This window comes from Lonchura striata, chromosome 10 (assembly GCF_050655825.1).
Source record: "Lonchura striata isolate lonStrDom1 chromosome 10, ASM5065582v1, whole genome shotgun sequence".
Lineage (NCBI taxonomy): Eukaryota > Metazoa > Chordata > Aves > Passeriformes > Estrildidae > Lonchura > Lonchura striata.
Window position 1 is genome coordinate 16,983,837 of NC_140712.1, and position 20,391 is coordinate 17,004,227.

General features: G+C 46.8%; 1 protein-coding gene across 2 annotated transcripts; it reads right to left on the bottom strand.

Moving 5' to 3' along the window:
• Positions 1–1,883: 1,883 nt before the first annotated feature.
• FAH (fumarylacetoacetate hydrolase) lies at positions 1,884–20,244 on the bottom strand. 2 transcript variants are annotated; one of them, XM_021537597.4, is made up of 14 exons: positions 18,065–20,244; positions 15,683–15,793; positions 14,980–15,101; positions 13,887–13,936; positions 12,465–12,555; positions 11,845–11,942; positions 11,539–11,591; positions 10,059–10,158; positions 9,263–9,393; positions 8,448–8,523; positions 7,803–7,849; positions 6,758–6,859; positions 5,625–5,742; positions 1,884–2,102 (listed from the first exon to the last, which is right to left on the bottom strand). In XM_021537597.4, the coding sequence occupies exons 1-14, from the start codon at positions 18,230–18,232 to the stop codon at positions 2,023–2,025; spliced, it is 1,347 nt and encodes a 448-aa protein (XP_021393272.3). In that variant the 5' UTR covers positions 18,233–20,244; the 3' UTR covers positions 1,884–2,022. The 2 variants fall into 2 exon arrangements, with proteins under 2 accessions (XP_021393272.3, XP_021393271.3); XM_021537596.4 differs by lacking the exon at positions 5,625–5,742.
• Positions 20,245–20,391: the final 147 nt, after the last annotated feature.

Below are 20,391 nucleotides of genomic sequence, written 5' to 3' on the forward strand. Positions count from 1 at the left end.
GCCATGGCTTCCTTGCCATGTTAGAGATAAGAAGAATGTTAGAGATAAGAAGAAATAAACAACCTTGAAAACACAATCGGAAGCATTCCAGGCTCCTTTGGCTGCGTCTGGCTAGGGAAGCAAAGACTCTTTATGATCTCTCGGGGTCACCCTGACCATCAGAACCCTGAGAGAAATCAACATTTCTGCACCCAGAAAGCCTTGACACCTCAGTCCTCCTTGGCCATGCCTTGCATCAAGGTCACAGGCCCAGCATCAGCTCTCTGCCTCCCTCCTCAGACATGGCACTTCCAGGACATCAGATATGCCAAGGTGCACCAGGGATGCTGCTCCTGAAGAGAAATTACTCTCCTGGATAAATGCTTTGTGCTCAAGGGAAGAGGATGGGTTATTTCTAAATCCAAAGGGGAAGGTGTCAACTCACAATTGTCCTTTGAGGTCAAAAGATTGCACAAAGCATCTATAAATTGATGATCCAGTAAGAGTACATTAAATAAATATCTGCCTATTAGTTCAGCTCCAAGAGCCTGAAGGCAAAATAGCTTTTCCTTGATAAACAACAAAGAGCCAATGTTTTCCTGGCCAGGTCATCCTTGATTTGGGGATGAACCTCCAAGCATCATTCTTTAAAGAACTATTATTTTTGCACACTAGAAGAGAGCCTATTACAGTGCATATGCCACATTAGCAGTGATTTATATGCGCTGCCACATTTTTTCTTTAATTTTAATTTCAAATTAATTTTCCTCTTCTTCATGGCCATAAGGTTCATGTTCCTGGTCAGCTCCAGGTTCTTCCCAAGGTGACATCAAATGTCCTCTCAGCCCACATCAGCAAAACTACCTGGCAGAGCTTTTGAGCAGCAATGGGACAGCTGCTGGAAAAGCAGCAGCATGGGCTCATCCTGCTGTCACCACATGGAGCCAGCAGCCACATCAGGTTCTTCAGTTTGAGGACCAAGCAAATATTTAACAAGTTCCCCTTGCACTACACCACAGTTCATTATCCGGTCTCCCGAGCTCCTTCAGTCAGTAATATCCTCTAATTGATGTGATTTGGCACTGGGCCATGGAGTTAAATTGATTTGTAGGCCAGCAGGAGACAGCAGATGCCCTTTACACTTGAGGAAAGTGGCATGTGGCTGTGTTTACTGGCTGCTGCAGGGGAATGCTGTGGCACCAGATGCCTTTTGGGGTGCAGGAAGGGGCTTGGTGTCCTCTGTCCACAGCCCCTGTTGAGTGGCAGGATGTGACTGTCACCAGGGAGTGCCTGGGGATCACTCCAGTGATGAAATTCCCCCTCCCTCCTCAACCCAAGGGATGCTGGTGCACAGGGTGAGAGAGAAACAGGGAATTCCCTTCCCTAAACCAGGGCAGGAGGAACAAGGGTGATCATTTGACCATGACCTTTTGAAGGGTGTCCCAGCACAGTCTCCATCTCTGGGCTGGAATCAGTCTGGGCCAGGAGAGCTGCCTCTGGTTGTGTAAGAGCAGGAGGAGCAGGGACATCCTGCCTGTTGCCTTCAGTAGTGTTGATTATCACATTTCCAAACTGTTTTGTTGCAAATTATTTTAGGGCACAGTCATGTAACTCTTGCTCAGGAAGGTCTGTAAGTTTTAACAACTGTATGCAACTTGTCTTCAGGATTTCACCTCCAGCATATTAACACTGTGGAAAAAGGAAGTCAGCATGGAATCTCAGCTCTTATCACCAGCCTAGTACTCTGAATATTTTAGCTTACTTGAAAGCCTCTTTTTATAATTATGAAAAAAACATTAATATGGTAGAAGAGTTAAGAATCTCATTTTCCATTTCAATCATCTTATTCATATTCAGAGAATTTTAAGCTAGCACTGAAATCCTTTTCTTATCACACCAGAGAGTCATCGTTAAGATATTTATTGATAATTAAAAATAGTAAGATTACAATCACTCATATAAAAATAATAAATCTGAATAAAGCAGGATGACTGGTAGAGGTGGGAGGAGGGCTCCTCCTTGGATGTCACATTACTCCAGTCCTCATGGATTTGACAGGGCTGGAAGGATTTTTCCTGAGCACTGGCCAAATCCCACACGGAAGCCGTTGCCCTGGCAGTAACCTAGGGACAGAAAACAACACACAGCTTGTTCTCTAAGGACAGAGGATTTTGCCAGGAATAAAAGTGAATAAAGGCATAAAGAGACCAAAACCAAGCGAAAACATCTCAGATATGCAATGAGAGGTAGAACAAAAGAACACCTGGAAGAGTTCAAGTAGCCCAGGAATATGAGGAAAAAAAGAAGCACGAACTGGTAAACACAGCAATATGCAAGTTCAGTGAATTGATCAAAGAACAAACAAGATGTGCCAGCAATATTTCTGTTTTCAAACCTAACCTGCAGCACCATCAATCTACCTGGCAAACTGATTCACTGCCTGGCCCAGCTCTGCAATTAATCAAATAAATCTGGATTCTCTCTTTCTGCAGCATCAGGACTGCTCTTGGGATGTTAGGATGCTGACAGCCAGAAAGGCAGTCATTAAACCCCCTCCAACAGCAGGACCTACCCTTGAAGAAGCTGTTTTGCTTGCTAAAGTCAAGTGGTTTAGTTCCATGAGAAATTCAGTATCTGACTCCAAGTTCTCATGATTCCTGTTATATAAGAGGGTGTGGAAGCTCTGCTGGCTGCTGCTGCAGAGCTCACGGGGCTGTGACAGCATCTCTGAGCACGGGACAGCTCTGTGTCTCCCTGCTCCTGCGTGATGGAGGAGATGACATTGGGAGAGGGATGCTGCAGCATCCACGGGCCAGCCAAGCTGCTCCACCAACAGCAGCCACCAGCAAAGCTGCAGGCAAAGCAGGGGAGGGGACACAGCCAGGGCCTTCTGGCCCCTCTGAGAAGTCTATTCTGGGAAGAACAGCTGAGGAGACCTGCTGTAGCATTCTGCTACAGCAGCTGATCAAAGGAAGGACAAGTGGTATATGCTGCATTTTAAGGGCTGATTTCATAGTTAGAGATGCATTTTCCTGATGAAATACATCACCTGCATGTGATAAAAACAACTCCCTTCAAGAAGCCAAGAAGGAGCTCAACAGGATAGACCCTAATTCCCACCCTTAGCACAGATCAGTGGGAAACTCCCCTGAGGAAGAGAAAGGATGGGCTCAGGCTGCAGGGCAGCCAAAGTTACTGCAGCACAAGGAGAGACCCTGCCAGCTCTAACCCACAGTGCAGGTCTCACAGCCAGGCTGAAATAAAGTTTTCCAAGGACAGTGGTGTCTCTAAGTGTGTAAAGCCACAGACACCGTCCCGGTCTCTGCCAGGTAATCCTCATCCTTAAGCAGCAGTGGAGTAAGGCACTGTAAGGCTCAGCTTGCATTTGCCTCATTAGGCTTCATTGCCAGCTTTCCTTTGAGCTGCAGCTGATTATTTCAGTCCAGTTTGGTTATCCCTGCTGCCAGGCACAATTTAGAGCAGCACCAAGGAGCAGCACGCTGAACAAAGCGAGCCCTGTGCTGCCAGCAGCCCTGGCCTGAGCTCTGTGTGCCAAGGAGCTACTGAGGGGTTTTTGCAGGCAGCTGCCAACACCACCAGGAGCCCTTCCCCTGCCATGCTCCCTCGAGACACTTCTTGTGAGAATTATTTCTCTCATTTTATGTGCTAAGTCTCTGAAATAGGTCCCACGTGGGGAGTAAGAATACAAAGTTGAAACAGGAAACCAGAAATGATGTGTTGAGCACTTGGCAAGAGCTAATGGCAGCTCCTTGGGAGAGGATGGAATAACACCAGCCCTGCCCCAAGGGTGCCTTAAGGCCCTGGACCTGCCATACATCACTAAATAAATAAATAGGAGCAGCTCCCAAACGGCCCCAGCAGCCCCTGGCTCTTTGCAGATGTGGTGCCCACAGCCACCAACTGTGCCAGTGCTCCCCAGTATCCAGGGACACTCCTCCAGCAATGCCATCATGCCATTTTTAAAGATTAAAGACATTCAGGATGTTAATTATTTAATGAATTGACATAGCTGGTCCTGGGCAGGAAGAGCATGGCTCGTGGACTGCTCACATTTGTCCCCAGGCTGGCTCTCCATGCCAGCAGCTCTTAAACTGGGAGGTGCTCCTTGCCAAAAGGGATATGAGCGTGCAACTCCACAGGGATGTTCCTCATCCCTCACTGCACCCTAATTTAGGGCTCCTGGCATAATAACTGGGGACTCTGGAGGGCAGTGTGGCACTTTGAATTGCTGGAGGAGTGTCCCTGGATATATGGGGAGCCTGTGGAGAGCAGTCTCAAATGCCTCCACGTGTCAGCATGAGCAGTCACTGGGCTGTTGGGAGGCTGGAGGGTGTCAGAGGCACTGGGGCTCCTCAGGTTCATCACCTACAGCTCTCTCTAGTACATCTCAACTCCAGCTGTCTCAGCATTTGCCTCTGTCAAACTGGCAGCAGCTCACAGAAACATGATTTTTCAAGGCTATTGGATGGGCTGCCAGGCAGGAGGCACTGGAATTGACAGGGAGCTGGAATACATACATTACAATTTTTTTAACTGCAGAAAATTCTTGACTTTTCTTAATTTTTTTTTTTTTCCAGAGAAAAACAGTTTATAATTTTAAACTGTTTTGCCAAAAATCAAGTTGGGTTGAGCAGGCCCAGGTACACAGGCACATATGAGCATCACACCACGAGGCAGCTGCCCAGGTGTTTGTCACTCCCATTTTCTCTGCCCTCAGTCACACCTGTGAAGTCTTTCCCCATTGCCTGAGCTGTGTGTTCCTGTGCAGGTATCTCTGGTCTCATCAGCAGGATGCAGCTGCTCAGAGCCAGGTGTGGCACTGGCTGGTGACACACAGCATCCCACAGGACATTCCCTAAAATCCCAGTAGGTCACACAGCAAAGGCACTGGAGGCTTGAAACAGAAGTTTCTCATGGCTGTCCTTGCCAAATATTTGCCGTCCCAAAGATGAGAGGAAAGGAAAAAAAATAGATTTGTTTTGCACTAGCTTTGGGTTAAAAAGAAGTAGGAGTGGGATTTAGATCACAAAACACCGTGGTAGATTTTAATTCATAAAATCCTTAGATTATCAAGATGAAAACTAAAACCATGTCTCAGCATGAAACATCTCTCAAGCAGAGCCCTTTTCAGAGAGGAGCTGGTCAGCTGTTCTAGAAGGCTCCACGCTGTTTCCCACATACTTGATTTGCAACACACTTCACTGAATATGCCTAGGTTAAAAATTAAATATTACTTGAGAAGTAACTTTTCTTAGTGTTTGCCAAGCTCTGCTCCACACACAAACTTGTACTGTGGTGGAAAAAATTTATCAACTGCTCTTAGTCCTGGGGTATTTTTACCCATAAAGGCAAATCTACCTCCATCATGTCCTTGGTGCTCACACATTGGCATATCAAGAGCATTAAGGACTTAGAAAAGCAAATAATTAATTATAGAAAGCATTTATGGCAGGGAAATTTCCATCCACCTGTTTTAGCCTCCTCACAGGTAGGATGGACACAACTTTGCTTGCATGGCAGGTATGTACAGAATAGCCCAGCTCCACTCCAGGGGTTTGGCCTGCTGGGATCAGCCTATGGAAAAGTGTCCTTGCTGCAGTGTTAGAGCAATTATCCAGCATTACCTGTCAAAATTACTTCATCCCCATCCTGCAGGAATTTACGAGACTGCCCACTGCCAAGAGGGATTTCTTTTGTTCCATTCCAGGACAGCTCCAGCATGGAGCCAAAGCTCTCTGGCTCCTGCAGCAAGAGTTCATAAACAAATAAACAAGTTTTTAGTATCTTTCCTGCTGTTCAGCTTCTTACTGCTGGGAGCAGACACACAAGTATGTTACCTCTACTGAATGGAGTATTGCTGTTGATTTAATTAATTGATACATTGGGTCCTTTTCCTGACTTTGCATTTTAATTCCTTGCTGGCTATTAGCAGTGATGCTTACAGCTGTTATCTGGTGTATTTAACATAATGTTCAACCTGTTAAAGCAGCTTTGGTCTGCCACAGCAAGAATGGAAACAAGTGAAGGATAATTCTACGAGTCCAGTGCTTTTATGTAATCATGTTTTGGGTTTTTAAATACATTTTGTTCTTCAGAGCAAAGCTGGTGTTTGTGTCTTTAATGTCTTCTGCAGTATAATAATCTGAAGATTCAAAAAGCACCTCAGAAATGCTCAAAAGTGAAGTACAGGCATCCCAGCTTGCAAACAACTTACCTGAGGCTGTCTTTGTGACAGCATGCACAGGATTTGTGTTTGGTGGTTCAGAAAGTGGGGCTTGCCCATATATTGCAGCCACTGCCCAAATGGCAGCTCATGGGGGTAACAGCTTGTGAAGCTGGCTCCAGCTTCAGTGGAGAAACGTAAAGTTATACCCAGGCACCTTGTACATTATTTTCAGATATAAAAAGCTGCATTTCATAGAGGGCAAATGGATTGTGAAGATGCTTCTACACAGAAGTTAATTTGCATCTGTTGTAAAATAGTTCTTAGGGAAAGAAGTACAGGACAAAACTCCAAAGTACAAGAAGTACAAAACCCCAAAACTCAACAACATAAAAAAAACCAGTCAAGAAAAAACCCTACCCAAACCAAGCCACTGCTCAGTGTGAATTTGAGGCTACCAAAGCAGCACCCCAGAGTGCCTGGGAAAGAGCTGCAGGTGGTTTCATGGTACTCAGGTAAGGAAGGGCTTAGCCCCAAGCCCTGCTCTGTTGGTTTGAGTTGCTGAGCAGTGACTGTCATTGTTTCAACACTTACAGGTCCACTGATGGTGCCAGAGGCCAGGAGGTCTCCAGGCCTGAGGTTGCAGCCATTGATGGAGTGATGAGCCAGCTGCTGTTTCATGGTCCAGTACATGTGCTGCAGGAAGCAGGAAGAGGGGAGAAAGCAAGGAAGCAACAGAGGACAAACTTCTCTGGTGGGCCATTAGGCTGTGCAGAATGGAGTCATGTGGCCTGGCCTCTGGCATTCATAAAACCCACACTTTAGCATGCAATTTAGTCCCTTAAAATTTTTCTTATTTCAGCTGGATTTAATTTTTCCTCTTCCTCTCTGAGACCAGTACTGCTGACCCAGGCTCCAGTATTTTAACAGCCTTGTAGAAAAATCTACTTATTACTGCTTTGCTGACTACTGATTTACTGATTAAGGTAATTACTATGCAAAGAGCCAAATGTGAATATGAAATTGATTGAGAATTGCTGCAGCTGGCACATAAATCTCCTGGCTTCAATTGGTAGGCAGAGCCACCACGCTGCCCACGGAGGGGATGGGGCAGACCCAGGCTGGCAGCAGTGAGTGGCATCTAAATTAGAGCTGCAGAGCTGTATTGCAAGAGACAATTCCCTCTTCCTCTAGTCCTCTGCTCTCATGGCTCCCTGCCAAATGGGCACAGAGCTCTGAGCACCCCAAGCAGGCAGCAGAAGGAGCTGTCCCCTTCATCAGGCATTCAGGTGTTTCCACCTCACAGGGGGGAACCATCACTATCTTTCCGGTCAGGTGGAAACACCTGAATCTTTTTCTTTTTTTTTTTTTTTTAAATTTTGGACTGCTCAGGGAAGTGGTGGATTCACCATCCCTGGAAGTGTTCAAAAGGTGTTTGGATGTGAGGGACATGGTTTATTCGTGGGCTTGGCAGTCCTGGGTTAACATTTGGACTCGATCTTGGAAGTCTTTTCTAACCTTAGTGGTTCTATGATCCTGTTCTATGAGTCTAATGCAAAAAGCAGTGTTTGAAATTGCCTGGTCTGGAGCTGTTGGCATCAGCAAGATTGCAAATAAACAAAAGATGCTGGAGTCTTACCTTGAAATTGGATCTGCATATAGTAGTTGGCGTGCTCATTCCTTCTCCTGCAGAAAATAAAGGATAAAAAAGAAAGAAGCAATTTGTTTGTGTTGGATGAATGATGCTGGAGTCTTTTTATTTTACAGATGGATGGAGACTTCTTTTATCACTGTAATCCCTAGTGAGAAAGCAGTAACAACATTTTCTATTGATATGAAGACCAGGATTTCATAGAAAACAAGTCTGTGGATTGCACTGCAGTAGCATCAAGCTTCCCATTTCCCACTCTCTGCTGTCCTACAGGAGAAACACCTGGACCTATTGGTCAGCAGGGCCCTAAGGTGGGGGCTGAGCTGGGTTAACATCTGGATCCCACACAAATCTGCTCATTCCATGCCCTATGACCTCTGCCTATGCAGGGAGACCCCTCAGGGACCCTCCTCAAGGGGAGCTGACCAGCTGGGGGGCATTCCCTTCTTGGCACATTGCTGCACAGCCAGCAGGGAGCAGGAGGAGTCCTGCCCCTTTCTCTGACAGGGGCAATCTGGGCAAAGCAGGAAAAGAAGGAGCACAGAGCCCAGAGCAAAGTGCCTGAGGGTTGTGCTGGTGCCACAAAATTTATTTGGCAATTGCAGCTTTATAACCCACTCAGCTTTGCCATACCTTTAATGGCAACAAAGAGCTTGATGTCAAAAGTGTAGGGCTCTTTATCCTGAAGGTAGGGCAGCGGCTTAGGATCCTAAAAGCACATAAAACACATCATAATCTAAATAAAAAGGAAAAAAAAAATCCACAAGACATTCCAGTGAGTATCGGTGTACCCAGCCTGTGCTGCACAACCATTCATTTCACCATTCTTACTGCTCAGATTATCACTTTTCCTGGTCTCATGCACACACTTTTAAAGATTTTTCTGAACAGACATGATATCCACATAATCCCCTTTTTCTGCAAAAGCCATGCCTATCATTTCAGTGGGATGTTAATCCAGCACAGAGTGCCAGCACACCTTTGCTCTGTGCCTGCACAGAGAGGATGGTGAGGTCTCTGCAAGGCTCTGTTATCTTCCCAGTTTTAACCACCTACACAATGCAGACAACTGGAACTGCTTGAACAAAGTGTTCTGGCTTGACTCCAGCCTCTCTCCACCACTTACTGGGGATGCTAAGTGCCACCAAAGACCCAGAAGAAGCTCTGATTAGTTTATTTTCCAGGTGTTTTAAAGATGATTTTTCTGCCCTCCTCAAGCAGAATGACAGCACAACATGTGCCAGGGCCAGTGACATCAATGAGCACTCAAACTCAGAGGGCTCTGGTTGCCTTCATCTGCTCAGAAGCAGAATCACAACTGTAAATTCCATGGAGACAATCCTTGGCATGGAGGCAGCTCAGTGATTTCTACTGATGGCACCTTCCAGCTCTGCTGGCATTTTTCTAGCACTGCTTTTTCCTTTATTTCAACCTTTTCTCTTGCTGACCTGGACAGGGTTTGGCAACACAAATGGCATGAGAGCTTCCATGGTGACAACCCACGGAGAGATGGTTGTGCCAAGGCTTTTGCTCAGGAAAGGACCCAGAGGAACATATTCCCACTTCTGGATGTCACGGGCTGGGAAGAGAACGTTCAAAGCAATGCAGGTAAACATATCCTAGGAATTGCACATCCATCAGACCCATGAAAGAGTAACATGAATTGAAATTGCTACCCCCAGCCTCTTCTAGCTGTTGTGCCCAAATACTAATTTAAATCCATCAATTTTCAACCCATCTTAGATCAGCTAGATTAGGATGACAAATCAGCAATAAGTAAAACAAACCAGATCATCCCCATATAACCAGTATTTTTACCCCTACTTTAATTATTCCATTTATACCCAGCTAATGGTCTTTGCCAGTCATAGGGAGAATTTCAACAAGTTAAATCTTTGCAGAGACTAAGGCATTTGTGATTGCCAAATCCTTTTCCTGACACTGAAATCAATCACCATCCTTGATATCAGCATTCTTAGGACTCCTCCATCCCTGTCCAGAAGAAACTAGACTGATATTAGCTCTTTCATAAATAAATAAATCTAAATTAGGCAGCAACTTCTGGTTCTACTAATTGATCAGAGATGGATTGATACAGGCAACACTTCATTTTCATCCCTTTCACTCGTACCCAGTGGTTTCAGTGATCAGCATTCTACTATAAAAGATGTGTTTTATGCCTCTCTAGGGTTTCCCGTGGAGCTGTACCCCCCTCTCCAGGCAGATTCCCACAGCACCGCTTACCACTCCAGTCGTTCATCAGCACCATCCCAAAGATGTGCTCCTGGGCTCTGCTGATGGGAATGGGCTCCCCAAACCTGTTTCCAGGACCTACAAAGAATGCCTGAAATCAAAAAGCAACATGTTGATTATGTTTTTGAAGCTTAAAAATCTTTACTGCACAGAGAGTTTCGGGCAGCAGCAACAGAGGGTGGACAGGATGAGTTTTGCACCATTTCCCACGCACATTTGGACAAAACCCATGGTCTGCTCCCCTTTTCTTCCTCTCCATGAAGCTGGCAGCCTTGAATTACTTAAGAGCTCTGTGTTGCTAAGAGACAGGCATTTAGACAAGGGCATGATGTTGTCAAAATGCAGGGGAAAAAATGGCCCCTGCTAATTAGAGTCCGGATGCAGAACAGGTTTGCCCACTGAAGGGACTGATTGCTGCAGACAGTGAACAGGAAGGAGTTTAAAGTCATCCAAGGGGATACTGAACGTGGCTGGAGCCTGATGAGACAGTGGGCAAGAACAGGCAGGTGGAGAAATGCACCCAGTAAGTAAAGTAGGCCATGGACTGGGTGCCTGCACTCAATCCCTCAGGAATCCACAGCCTGCAGATGCAGAGGATTTGATAGGAAAACTCAGCTGTCTCTTTCTGTGTACAATATGGAAGTTTTTCCTTCTGTTCTTGCAGCAGCCAGCAGTAGAGCTCAGGCTGGAAAGAGTTATGGCAACACCATGGGAACCCCACTTTATGGGACTGAATCTCCCCTTACAGCACTGATTGGCAAAGCACACAGCATTAAAGACTTCACAACATTTTTATAACCATTTCCATCAGTATTACACTTCTTCCACTATTTTTTTAAGGGAAAAGATTGGGAATAAAGCATACAAAAATTATATAGGCCATTAAAATGATATAAATCTTAATAGAATCCTATGAAACCCTCCCTTTTGGACCACACTAAGCCACAGCATGATGTGCCTTCCCACCATGTTTTTTTACAACACCCACAGCACAGGTTTTAACTTTCCAGAATCAGGAGTTTGAATCCCACTGCTGAGAACTCAGGGCTTCCTCTGCTCTAGCACAGGGTGGAGACAGCCTGGACTTCCTAGCCCCCATTGTCCCCTGGCAGATCCTGGCTGCAGTGCAGAGGTGACTGCTGACCAGGAAACAGGCTGTGCTGCCTGATGGAAAGAGTTCTGGTGCCTGACTGCTCCACTGGTGCTCAGCTTTGGCCAGGTGAGCTTTTTCCAGCCTGAGAGCTGTATGAGCAAGCCTCCCAATGAGCTAAGGCACCCTGCTCCTCATCCAAAGCAAAGGTTTGTTCCACAAAAATCTCTACTGCCTGCAGCACAGACAGCTCAGAGAGGAACACAGGAATGGACCTTATGGAATATTCAGTTTAGAAGAAGCCAAACCCATCCTTTCTTCCCTGTTTCTATTTTAATATTTTTCAAGTCATAAAGAGAAAAAAAAAAAACAAACTCTCACCATTTCTAACTCGATATCCAGACGTTTACAAGCACCAAACACTGGAGGCTTATCTGTGGGTAGAAGCAAGAATATATTATAACAGGGAGGCAGCTAGGGAAATATAAGTAATGGCCAAAAAAAGCAGCAGCTGGTGCTGCTTGGCAGGGAACAGAAAATGGACTTAAACCAGGACTGTCTCTTGCCCTGACTCCAGGCTGGGCTTTAGGCTATCCCAGACCCTTCCACTCCACTACTTTATGATATGCAGCAAAATGAAAGAATAAAAGAAATAAGAATCCAGATCAAAGCCCTCCCAGAACTCACCATTGTCAGGTTTTGTTTGTCCCACAGGTCTCCGGATGGGCGTCCCAGACACCACCACAGATGATGCCCGGCCGTGGTAACCCACAGGTAAGTGCAGCCTCGAGAAAGAGCACCACAGTGCTTGGGTTAGCTGGGTGCCAGAACAGCCTTTTGGGGTGGAAGCACCACGGGAGTGTGAGGTACAAGGAGAAGAAGCTCTGCATGCATGGGCACAAACCTCAGCACCTTACTCTAAGGACGGAAGTGAAATATAATAACAAAGCCATGTTGCAGTCTTAATGTACTGCTGGTGCCACTGTTCCAATTAATTCCTTGGATCTTAAATTCTGCTCTCTTCTCCCTCAGCAAAACCTAATTCTTTAGGTGTATTTGTCTTTGAACTGGGGGAGCTGCACAGTGACTGGTGGGGCCACTGCAATGAAGGGCAGCACAGATTCAGGAGGTTGGGGACGTGTGGAGCTTGGTTCTGGTGTTGAACTCTGGACATCACCAATTCTCCTCTGCTACGAACTGAAACCAGTGTGATCCTGAAAAACTACTCAGACCTTTGAAAGATCATGTATATGTACAAATAAGCCTGCAAAATAATGCTGCACTAGAGAACAATCCAAGCCACCCACCAGTTTGGCATCAGAGCGTTCTCCTTCCCCCTGAACATGATCCCAACGTTTGTGGCATGTTGGCGTGAAGAATAGAAGTCGGTGTAATCTCCTGCACGAGGAAAAAAAGCCATAGAACAGGGATCAGTGGCAGCAAAGTTCCTCATCTGCGGGGGCTAAAGCACGTCAGACGCTGCTGGGAATGGAAGGAGCAGAGAAGGAGACAGCGAGAGCACTCGGGGGATGTCACTAATAGCATAAAGGGGTGATTAACAGTTCACCTATAAATTATGCAGACAAAAATGGATTTTTTTTTTTTTTTTTTTTTTTTTTTTTAATGAGTCTCCAGTAGAGAAGAGGAGGGAAAACGCAGGACATAAAGCGGCAGCCCCCTTTCCATAGACAAGGCAACTCCCGCGGCATCTCCTCCAGCCGGCGGTACCCGGCTCAGGGATCCGGGCGATGCTCAGGACAGCTGCTGCCCTCTGCTGCCATCCCTGCTAACAGCTCACGGGAAAACGGAGGCAACGAGCCGAAAACACGAATTGGGAGCGTGCATTTCCATTGTGCTGGTTAGTGAGTCAGTAATTATCCAGCAGTTCCAGTTATCCCCTACAGTTCCAGCCTCCCAGAGGAGGGCCCAGGAGAAGCAGGAACCACACACAGGACAGGACATGTTCAACCTGGAACTATTTTCAGGAAGGTATCACACCTATGGGAACTCCTCATGGTTCCTCTGGGACAGGCTAGACTTTGTCCCAGACCAGGGCTGTGCCCCAAGGAAGGAAAAAGCCAACTCAGAACAGAGCTTGGACAGAAAACGGGCAACTTCACATCCCTGTCCCTGTGCAGGTCATACCCTCAAGTGACTTTGATCAAGATGGTTTTGGTCCAAATACAAACTCCTGCTAAAACCAGGAAATTATTATCTATATAAATATAGGAATCCCAAAGCAGTCCTCCTGGGAGTGGAGGCAAGATCTGGGATGCAGAATAATGGTCTGGGAGTGGAAATTCATACGTGTTTATGAGGCTGTGCTGGAATATCTGCCTTGGAAACTTTGCAACACCTGAAATATTTACTGATGGCAAAAGGGGAAATTGTTGGAAACTGAATAAGCGTTTCTTTCCTGGCTCTAGTCACAAAGGCCTTTGGTGATGCCAAGCTGATGACAGGAGTTATGTACCACCAGACACCCCTGATTTAGTGGAAATTGCATCCAGGAGTGCTCTGGCTGCTATTGAGCTTCCCCGGGCTTTTATTCTTGTGCCACAGACAGCACCTACCTTTCATTATGTACAATAATCTACTTCTGGCTGCTGCAAACCCCATTCCCTGTCACAGCTATGATCTGTCTGTCTGAGCAGGCTGGAAATGAAGCAGCTGCTCCGTGTGGGAGCAAAGGGCAGCGCTGAGGAGCCCCTGGCTGCCCCCACACTCACCAATGTGGGCAGGCAGGTGCATCGTCGCAGAAGCTTGAGGTACAAGCGCTCTGAAATGAAAAATGATGCCTTCAGATCTCGGAAAACTCCCACCCGTAAGAAGCATGGAAGAGGCTGACTTGCTCCTCCAGCTCCTTCCTTAATTTAGGAAAGCCTTGCAGAAATGAAAGACTGGCAGAAAAGCTGGTGACTGCACAGGCTGCTGTTACTGGGATGGCTGCAGCAAAAGGAGCAGTGGTCAGGGTGTGAGTGGGGAGGGAGCAGCCCTGGGGCTGGCTGGATTCCCAAGGGGCACAGAGAAATCCCAGAGAAATCCCGTGCCCAGGACACCACTGCCTCTGCTGCGTGGGAAGGATGAGTTCATGGCACGTGGCTCCTGGGGGTCTGATCTGAACTGCTGGCCCTGCTCAAGGAACAAGCAGCAGTTCAACCCCTGTCCTGCTCATGGCAGCCCAAATCCTCCCAGTGCCCCTGGCAGGACAGGGAGGAACAGCTCCTGCTCACTGCCGGGCCAGGCACTTGTGGTGCCTAAAGCATCACCAGACAAATGAGAGGTGTGGGGTTAATGGGCACACACGTTTTCCATCAGCACAGAACAGAGCAGGGCCCTCCCCTCCTGCCCCCACACCACTGCACAGCCCCAAACCTGAAGCCCGTTCGTGACCACATGCCCAGGTTTAGCAAAGCCCAGGGGTCACTGGGGACAGACTGGGGGTGTCCCCACGCTGCTCCAGGTGTGGCAGGCAGGGGGGAGGCCTCGGGGAGGTGGGAGAGGTGGAGACCCTTGAACAGGGTCATGGAAAGCTGTGGTGGAAGGGGGGCAGAGGACCAGCCCAGCCCCCACAGACACACCCAGGGCAGAGCTGGCTGCTTCCAGGGCCAGGGTGACACCCTGGATCTGCGGGCAGTCACAGCATTAATCAGAGATTAATCTTCACATAATTAAGAGAAGGAAGCACTCGATGTGCACAAACCCCGGTTAATTCCCACGTGGGAGGCAGGTGGCCACGTCAGAGTGTTGGTTTTGGTGTCTGTCACTCAGGTGGCACAGCTGGCAGCTCCCTGTGCCTGCAGCCACCCTCTGCCCGCTCACCTCGCCCGCAGCTCCACGCTGTCCCTCAGGGTGGGATCTCCAGCCGACAGCAGCTTCTGCAGCACAGCCCTGGCCTCGGCCCACGCCGCCCAGCCCAGCCCCATGAAGGCATTCAGGGTGGGCTGACAGTGACACAGAGGTGCAGGGGCAAAGAAAAGACCACATTTTGCTTATCCTTCACATGCACGAAGATGTCCCATGCTCCCGTCCCAGTGCTGGATGCCCATGGCCGGGGTTATGTGGCCGTGGCTGCCCACACCCCCATCACACCCCACAAGTCCTCTGCAGCATGGTGGCCTCACCCCATCCTTACACACCACTGCAGGCCCTGCTGGCTTTGGCATCTCAGCCAGCTGTAGACAGAAATTGTTTATATTCACCTTTATCCTTAACACAACGTCCCTGTCATTAATATCCCACTCATGGAGTGTTGAAGGTACAAGCAGGAGTGAATTAACATTTAGGCTTTGTGTCAGACACTCGCATTGCCAGTAACAGGTAACACTTCCCTGGAAAATGACCTTTGGGCCCTCGATGCCCCTGCTCTCCTTTGCTGTCACACCTGTGATGGTTTTTGCTCTACCAGAACCTGCCTGACAACATATTTCCAGTTCATGTCCTTTATCTCACCACAAGTTGCTAAAGTGCCTTATGGAATATTTTTTAAATGCTTGTGGAAATTAGAACAGACTCTGATAAATACCTGGTCAAAGACGTGCTGGTGTTTGGCAAGAGCTGGGCCATTGAAAAGATGTTTAATGACGCTGAGATCCAAAATCTGGTCTCCAATTGCTACCCCAAGCCTGTGCCGAGGCTGCAAAGCAGCAAGAGGAGGGAGGAAGAGAAGAAGAGTTTATGTTTGTACCCAAAAATGCCCCAAAGAGGGCATGGTGGAAGACAGTGACCACAGAGAGTTTAATCCATCCAGGACAAAGGTCTGGTACCACAGCAATGGACCTTCAAGAGCCTCATCAGTCTGAGGCTGGCTGCTGAAAAATGTTAACCCCTATGGGCAGAGCATCACTGGAGACTCACTGCAGACCTTGAGGGGTGGAAAAGAGCCTCATCCCCATCTTTTGGAGAAAGGATAGCACTACAAGGAGAGGTTTCTCTCCCTGCTCTCTTTTCCCCAGAAAGAGGCGGATTTGCTCATTAACACCCCTCATTAACAACATGCATTGCAGAATAAGCCCATACATCTGCAATATGCTGTGAAGTAGGAAAACACTACTGCTCCTTCTACAAGTGGGGAATGGAAGCAGGGAGAGGCCATGGGCAGGGTGAATTCCATCCCTGTGGATATGCCATTGAAGAAACAACCATTTCTGCACCCCAGCTCCTCCCCAGAGGACTGAGGGTGCTCTAGACTCCCCTGGTGATACCAGGAGGCACTCCCTGCCCAGGCACAGGATTTCTGTGCCTCGCTGGATGAGGCTGCCCTACACTGCCCATCCTCACACCGCAGCAGGAGCTCAGGAGCCGCACACCGAGCCCAGCCTGCATCCCTGCTGGATCCTGGCTGCAGGAACAGCATCCCCCACATGGGAAACAGGACAGATGCAGCCCATGACACAAAGCTCCTGTTCATGCCCTGGGTGTGTGTGGAGCTGGCGGCGATGGCGGGGCAGCAGCACCAACAGACCCACGGCAGCTGCACGGGCCAAAAACACACCACAGCCTCCATTATTTGTGTCTGTGGGCAAGGAGAGACAAACTACTACAGCCACTCTGAAAAGCAGCTCACCAAAATAATCATTTTCAAAGATGCACGCTATTGAACCTATTTTTCAACCTTTCATTTCCAAATAAGATTCCAAATGTGGTAGTAGGCATTTATTCAGCAAACATCCCTGCAGAAAAAAACTAAAGGTCATGTCAGGTTAATCTGTAACTGGGATAGTCAGGAATGACACCGATTGTTTTAGCCTGAAATCATTAAAACATTCAGCTACTATCAGAACATTATTCTCCTAAATAATTTCTGTAAGTCTTGCCTGTCATTTCATAGGGTTTGAGTGAAGATGTCTTTTTCAGAGAACAGTTACTGAGGAAGGCAGAAAAATAATCCAAAATTGCTAGATAACAGCACACACATCTCGGATTAGATTAAACACACCATCTCAGTTTCTCTTCAGAAAATACCACATCAGAAAATACAATCTTCTGGTTCATTTTTTTTTTTAATCTACACAGATAACTAGCAGAAACCAAAAGATAATCACAAAGTTTCCATAAGCAATGACAAATAAATTCTCCACTTTTTCCTTCTGAGAAGCAGCTCTTGGCTTGTTTCCCTACCTCCATAAGGACACATCTCTGGAGCTCCATCCTGTCAGGCTCAGATGTGTGAGGTTCAGCCTAGCTGGGCTCAGTTCTCATGGAAATTGGGAATTGAGAGCTACCTCCTTGGCAGAAAGGTTGAGCCACATTTTCTTTTGTGATCATCATAAAACAGAAGGCCCAGAGCTGGCTGAACTGGCAGACTTTGAGCCCAGCTTTGAACATGACACATTTGCACACATTTAATGCAGCATTGCATAAACACACACTCAATAGAACACAATGGGTCAGCTGCAAAAACAGATAAAACACACATCTGGTGCCCTGGTTTAATGCTTTGGCAGCCACCAACAAAACTCCCCAAGAGCAGTAGTTACTGGGACTTTTTAAGGGTGATGGTGTGATTACAGTCACAGAGAAAATTAAGATTGAGTTAAAAACAAAAAAATTGAGTGTGAAATGTGCTGTGCCTCTACATAGGGAGTGGAAGGGTCAAACATAGATTTAATGATGTCACAGAAATTATGAAAACCATACAAGAACTACTGCACATATTAGCCAAAGTACTTCTCATCAGTATTAACACTTCCGATTTCTTTTGTGCGGTTTCAAAGAAGCTGTAATCAAAATGCCCACACTAAGGAAACAGATAATGTGCCAGCTACAGCTTTGCCATCAGGTCAGGAAGCCCATGAGTGTCTCAGGCTGGGAAGTCTCCCTTTGTCCCACACTGCTGGGAAATTCTGCTCTCTCATAGCCCTGGAACAATTACAACAGCACAAGAACAAAGTTTGCTGTTACTCACCTCCTCCTTCGTGGAGAAAACCCCGTAGGGGAGGTTTTGGATAGGAAAATCTGAGTCCTTGTCTACCTGGATGAAAGACATGCTGAACCCCGAGCAGCCCCTTACACACAGCTCCCACCTGTGGAGGAAGATCCTCTCCAGCTGCTGTAACCCAGAGCAGAGGGGCATCAAATCCCACCCTGTCCTCGGGCACAAACCAATCGCTGCTCCGTGGCCATCCCACCCCCTGCCTGGGCCCTGGCAGTGGTTAATCAGTGCCAGAGGCTTGCCTGAGTCAGCACTGTTAATTGTTCCAGCCAGGCAGTGACCCTGGTGAGAGGGGGTCTTCCTCCTCACAGGTACCTTTCCTGGAGGTATTTGGAAGATGTGTAGATGTGGCACTTAATTCAGGGGTGGACTTGGCAGCGCTGGGTTAGCAGTTGAGCTCGATGTTCTTTTCCAACCTTAACACTTCCATGATTTTACACTCTCACATGAAACTGAGGCCTTCCTGTAACTTGCTGAGGGTGAAGGATCCAACAGCTCTAAGAGCAGAGGTAACTGCCCTGGTTTAACTTTGGAGGGGTCACTTATGTGCCAGGGCCCTGGTGAAATGATTATGCCCACACTGATTCTCCCAGCACAAGCTCAGCAGGCCTTGGGAAGTTGCACAATTCACACCTGAAACTGCACCTTTTGTGGTTTTTAGTTTTGCAATGCTGCTGCACCTCGTCAAGTTCTTCCATTTTCTCCAGATAGTTCCACCATCTTAAAACCAGATACATATATGCAGCCAACAATAAAAGAACAGGGAAGTTGGTGCTTCTGCTCCCAGTCCCAGCATTCTCCCACTTGCAGCCAAAAATTCACTCATTGTCAGAAGTAGAAACCAATGAGGGAACATCCTTGAAATTAGAACTAAATAGCAAGAGCCACATCTTTCCAATAAAAACAGGAAGACACTTGTGATTGCCAATCCAAAGAACTGGTTTGCTGATCAACCTTTTTTTTTCTTTTTGGCAGAGGAGTCATTAGAAGAAATGCAGCAAATGGTACAGCCAGAGATTCAGTGCAAGATGATATAACAGCATCATCTGTGACAGCTGCTCACTTGTTGAGACAGAAGCCCACAAGGTACTGTTTAAAAAGGGGTCTTATTTAAACATCACAATGCCTAGCTTGTGGAAGATTTCCTGTAAGATTTCCCCTGACTGTTGGAAATGTTTAAACACAGTGAAGAGGTTTTGTGGACACATTATAAGATCTGGGCTATAGAAACTGCTTATTCCAAAACTGAAACAAAACCATGTTGAAAACCTGTTCCAATAGAGTGTCCAACATGAGGAGACAGACTCAAGCATTTTGTAGCACTGTGAATGTGCTGGTGTTAATTAAGATGTTAATCTGCTAACCTCAAACTGATGACACCAAATACAGACTGAAGTGCAGATCAACCACCAGGATAACACAGGGGCATGCCAAAGCAAACAAACATGACACACAATTCTCAGGTTGTGTCATCCAGTGGACATCTAAACATAAGCTTATACAACAGATAGGAAGTATGTGAATAGTTTTTTTGTACCTTTCCTTCTTTCAGGCACCAGAACACACAAATATACCAGGTTTTCCCCCACCTTGTGAAATCTATGATGTGTTCTCTCTGCCTAACCCAGAAGCATCACTGTCAGGTGTAAGGCAGATTGGTCAGGAGGGCACAGAAGGAAAGAGACCAGAAACAGGGAAGAAGGAGAACTCAAAAGTGAGAAGGATAGAGAACAGGGAAGCAGCAAAGAGGAAAGCAAACAGAAACACCCACCAAAGGTGACACTGCTGCTCCTCCACACTCTGGGCTGTGTAAGAGGAAGTTTAGCAAATGCTCTGAGGAAATACAGGCTCTCTGACCCATGATAAGGCAGACCATTACTGAAACTTGCCAGTAAGTTATTTATTCCTTCCTTCCTTTACTATAAGCTCCATGTGCCTCCTAGATTGTGGTTAGGCCATTTCTGCAAGCACAAGCTACTCCATTTATTATTCAGTCTTGCAGATTACTTTCTCTAACTACCAGAGAACGCTCCTTCTGCTGCACAGTTTATATCCTAAATGTAGTGTTTTATCTACTAATTGCCAGCCACAGCTTTTTAAGAACATTCTGAATTTTAAAATCAACAGACAATGTCTGGAATCTGCAGTGTCTCTGGTAGTTACAGGTGAAAATATAAAAAAACCATCAGAATTTAGCTGGCATTGGGATACATGTGGTAGCTGTGAATAAATACACTTTAAGTAAAGGAACCATCAATGGAAGGTCCCTACTAAAATAAAGCAAGAGAAAACCAACTTAC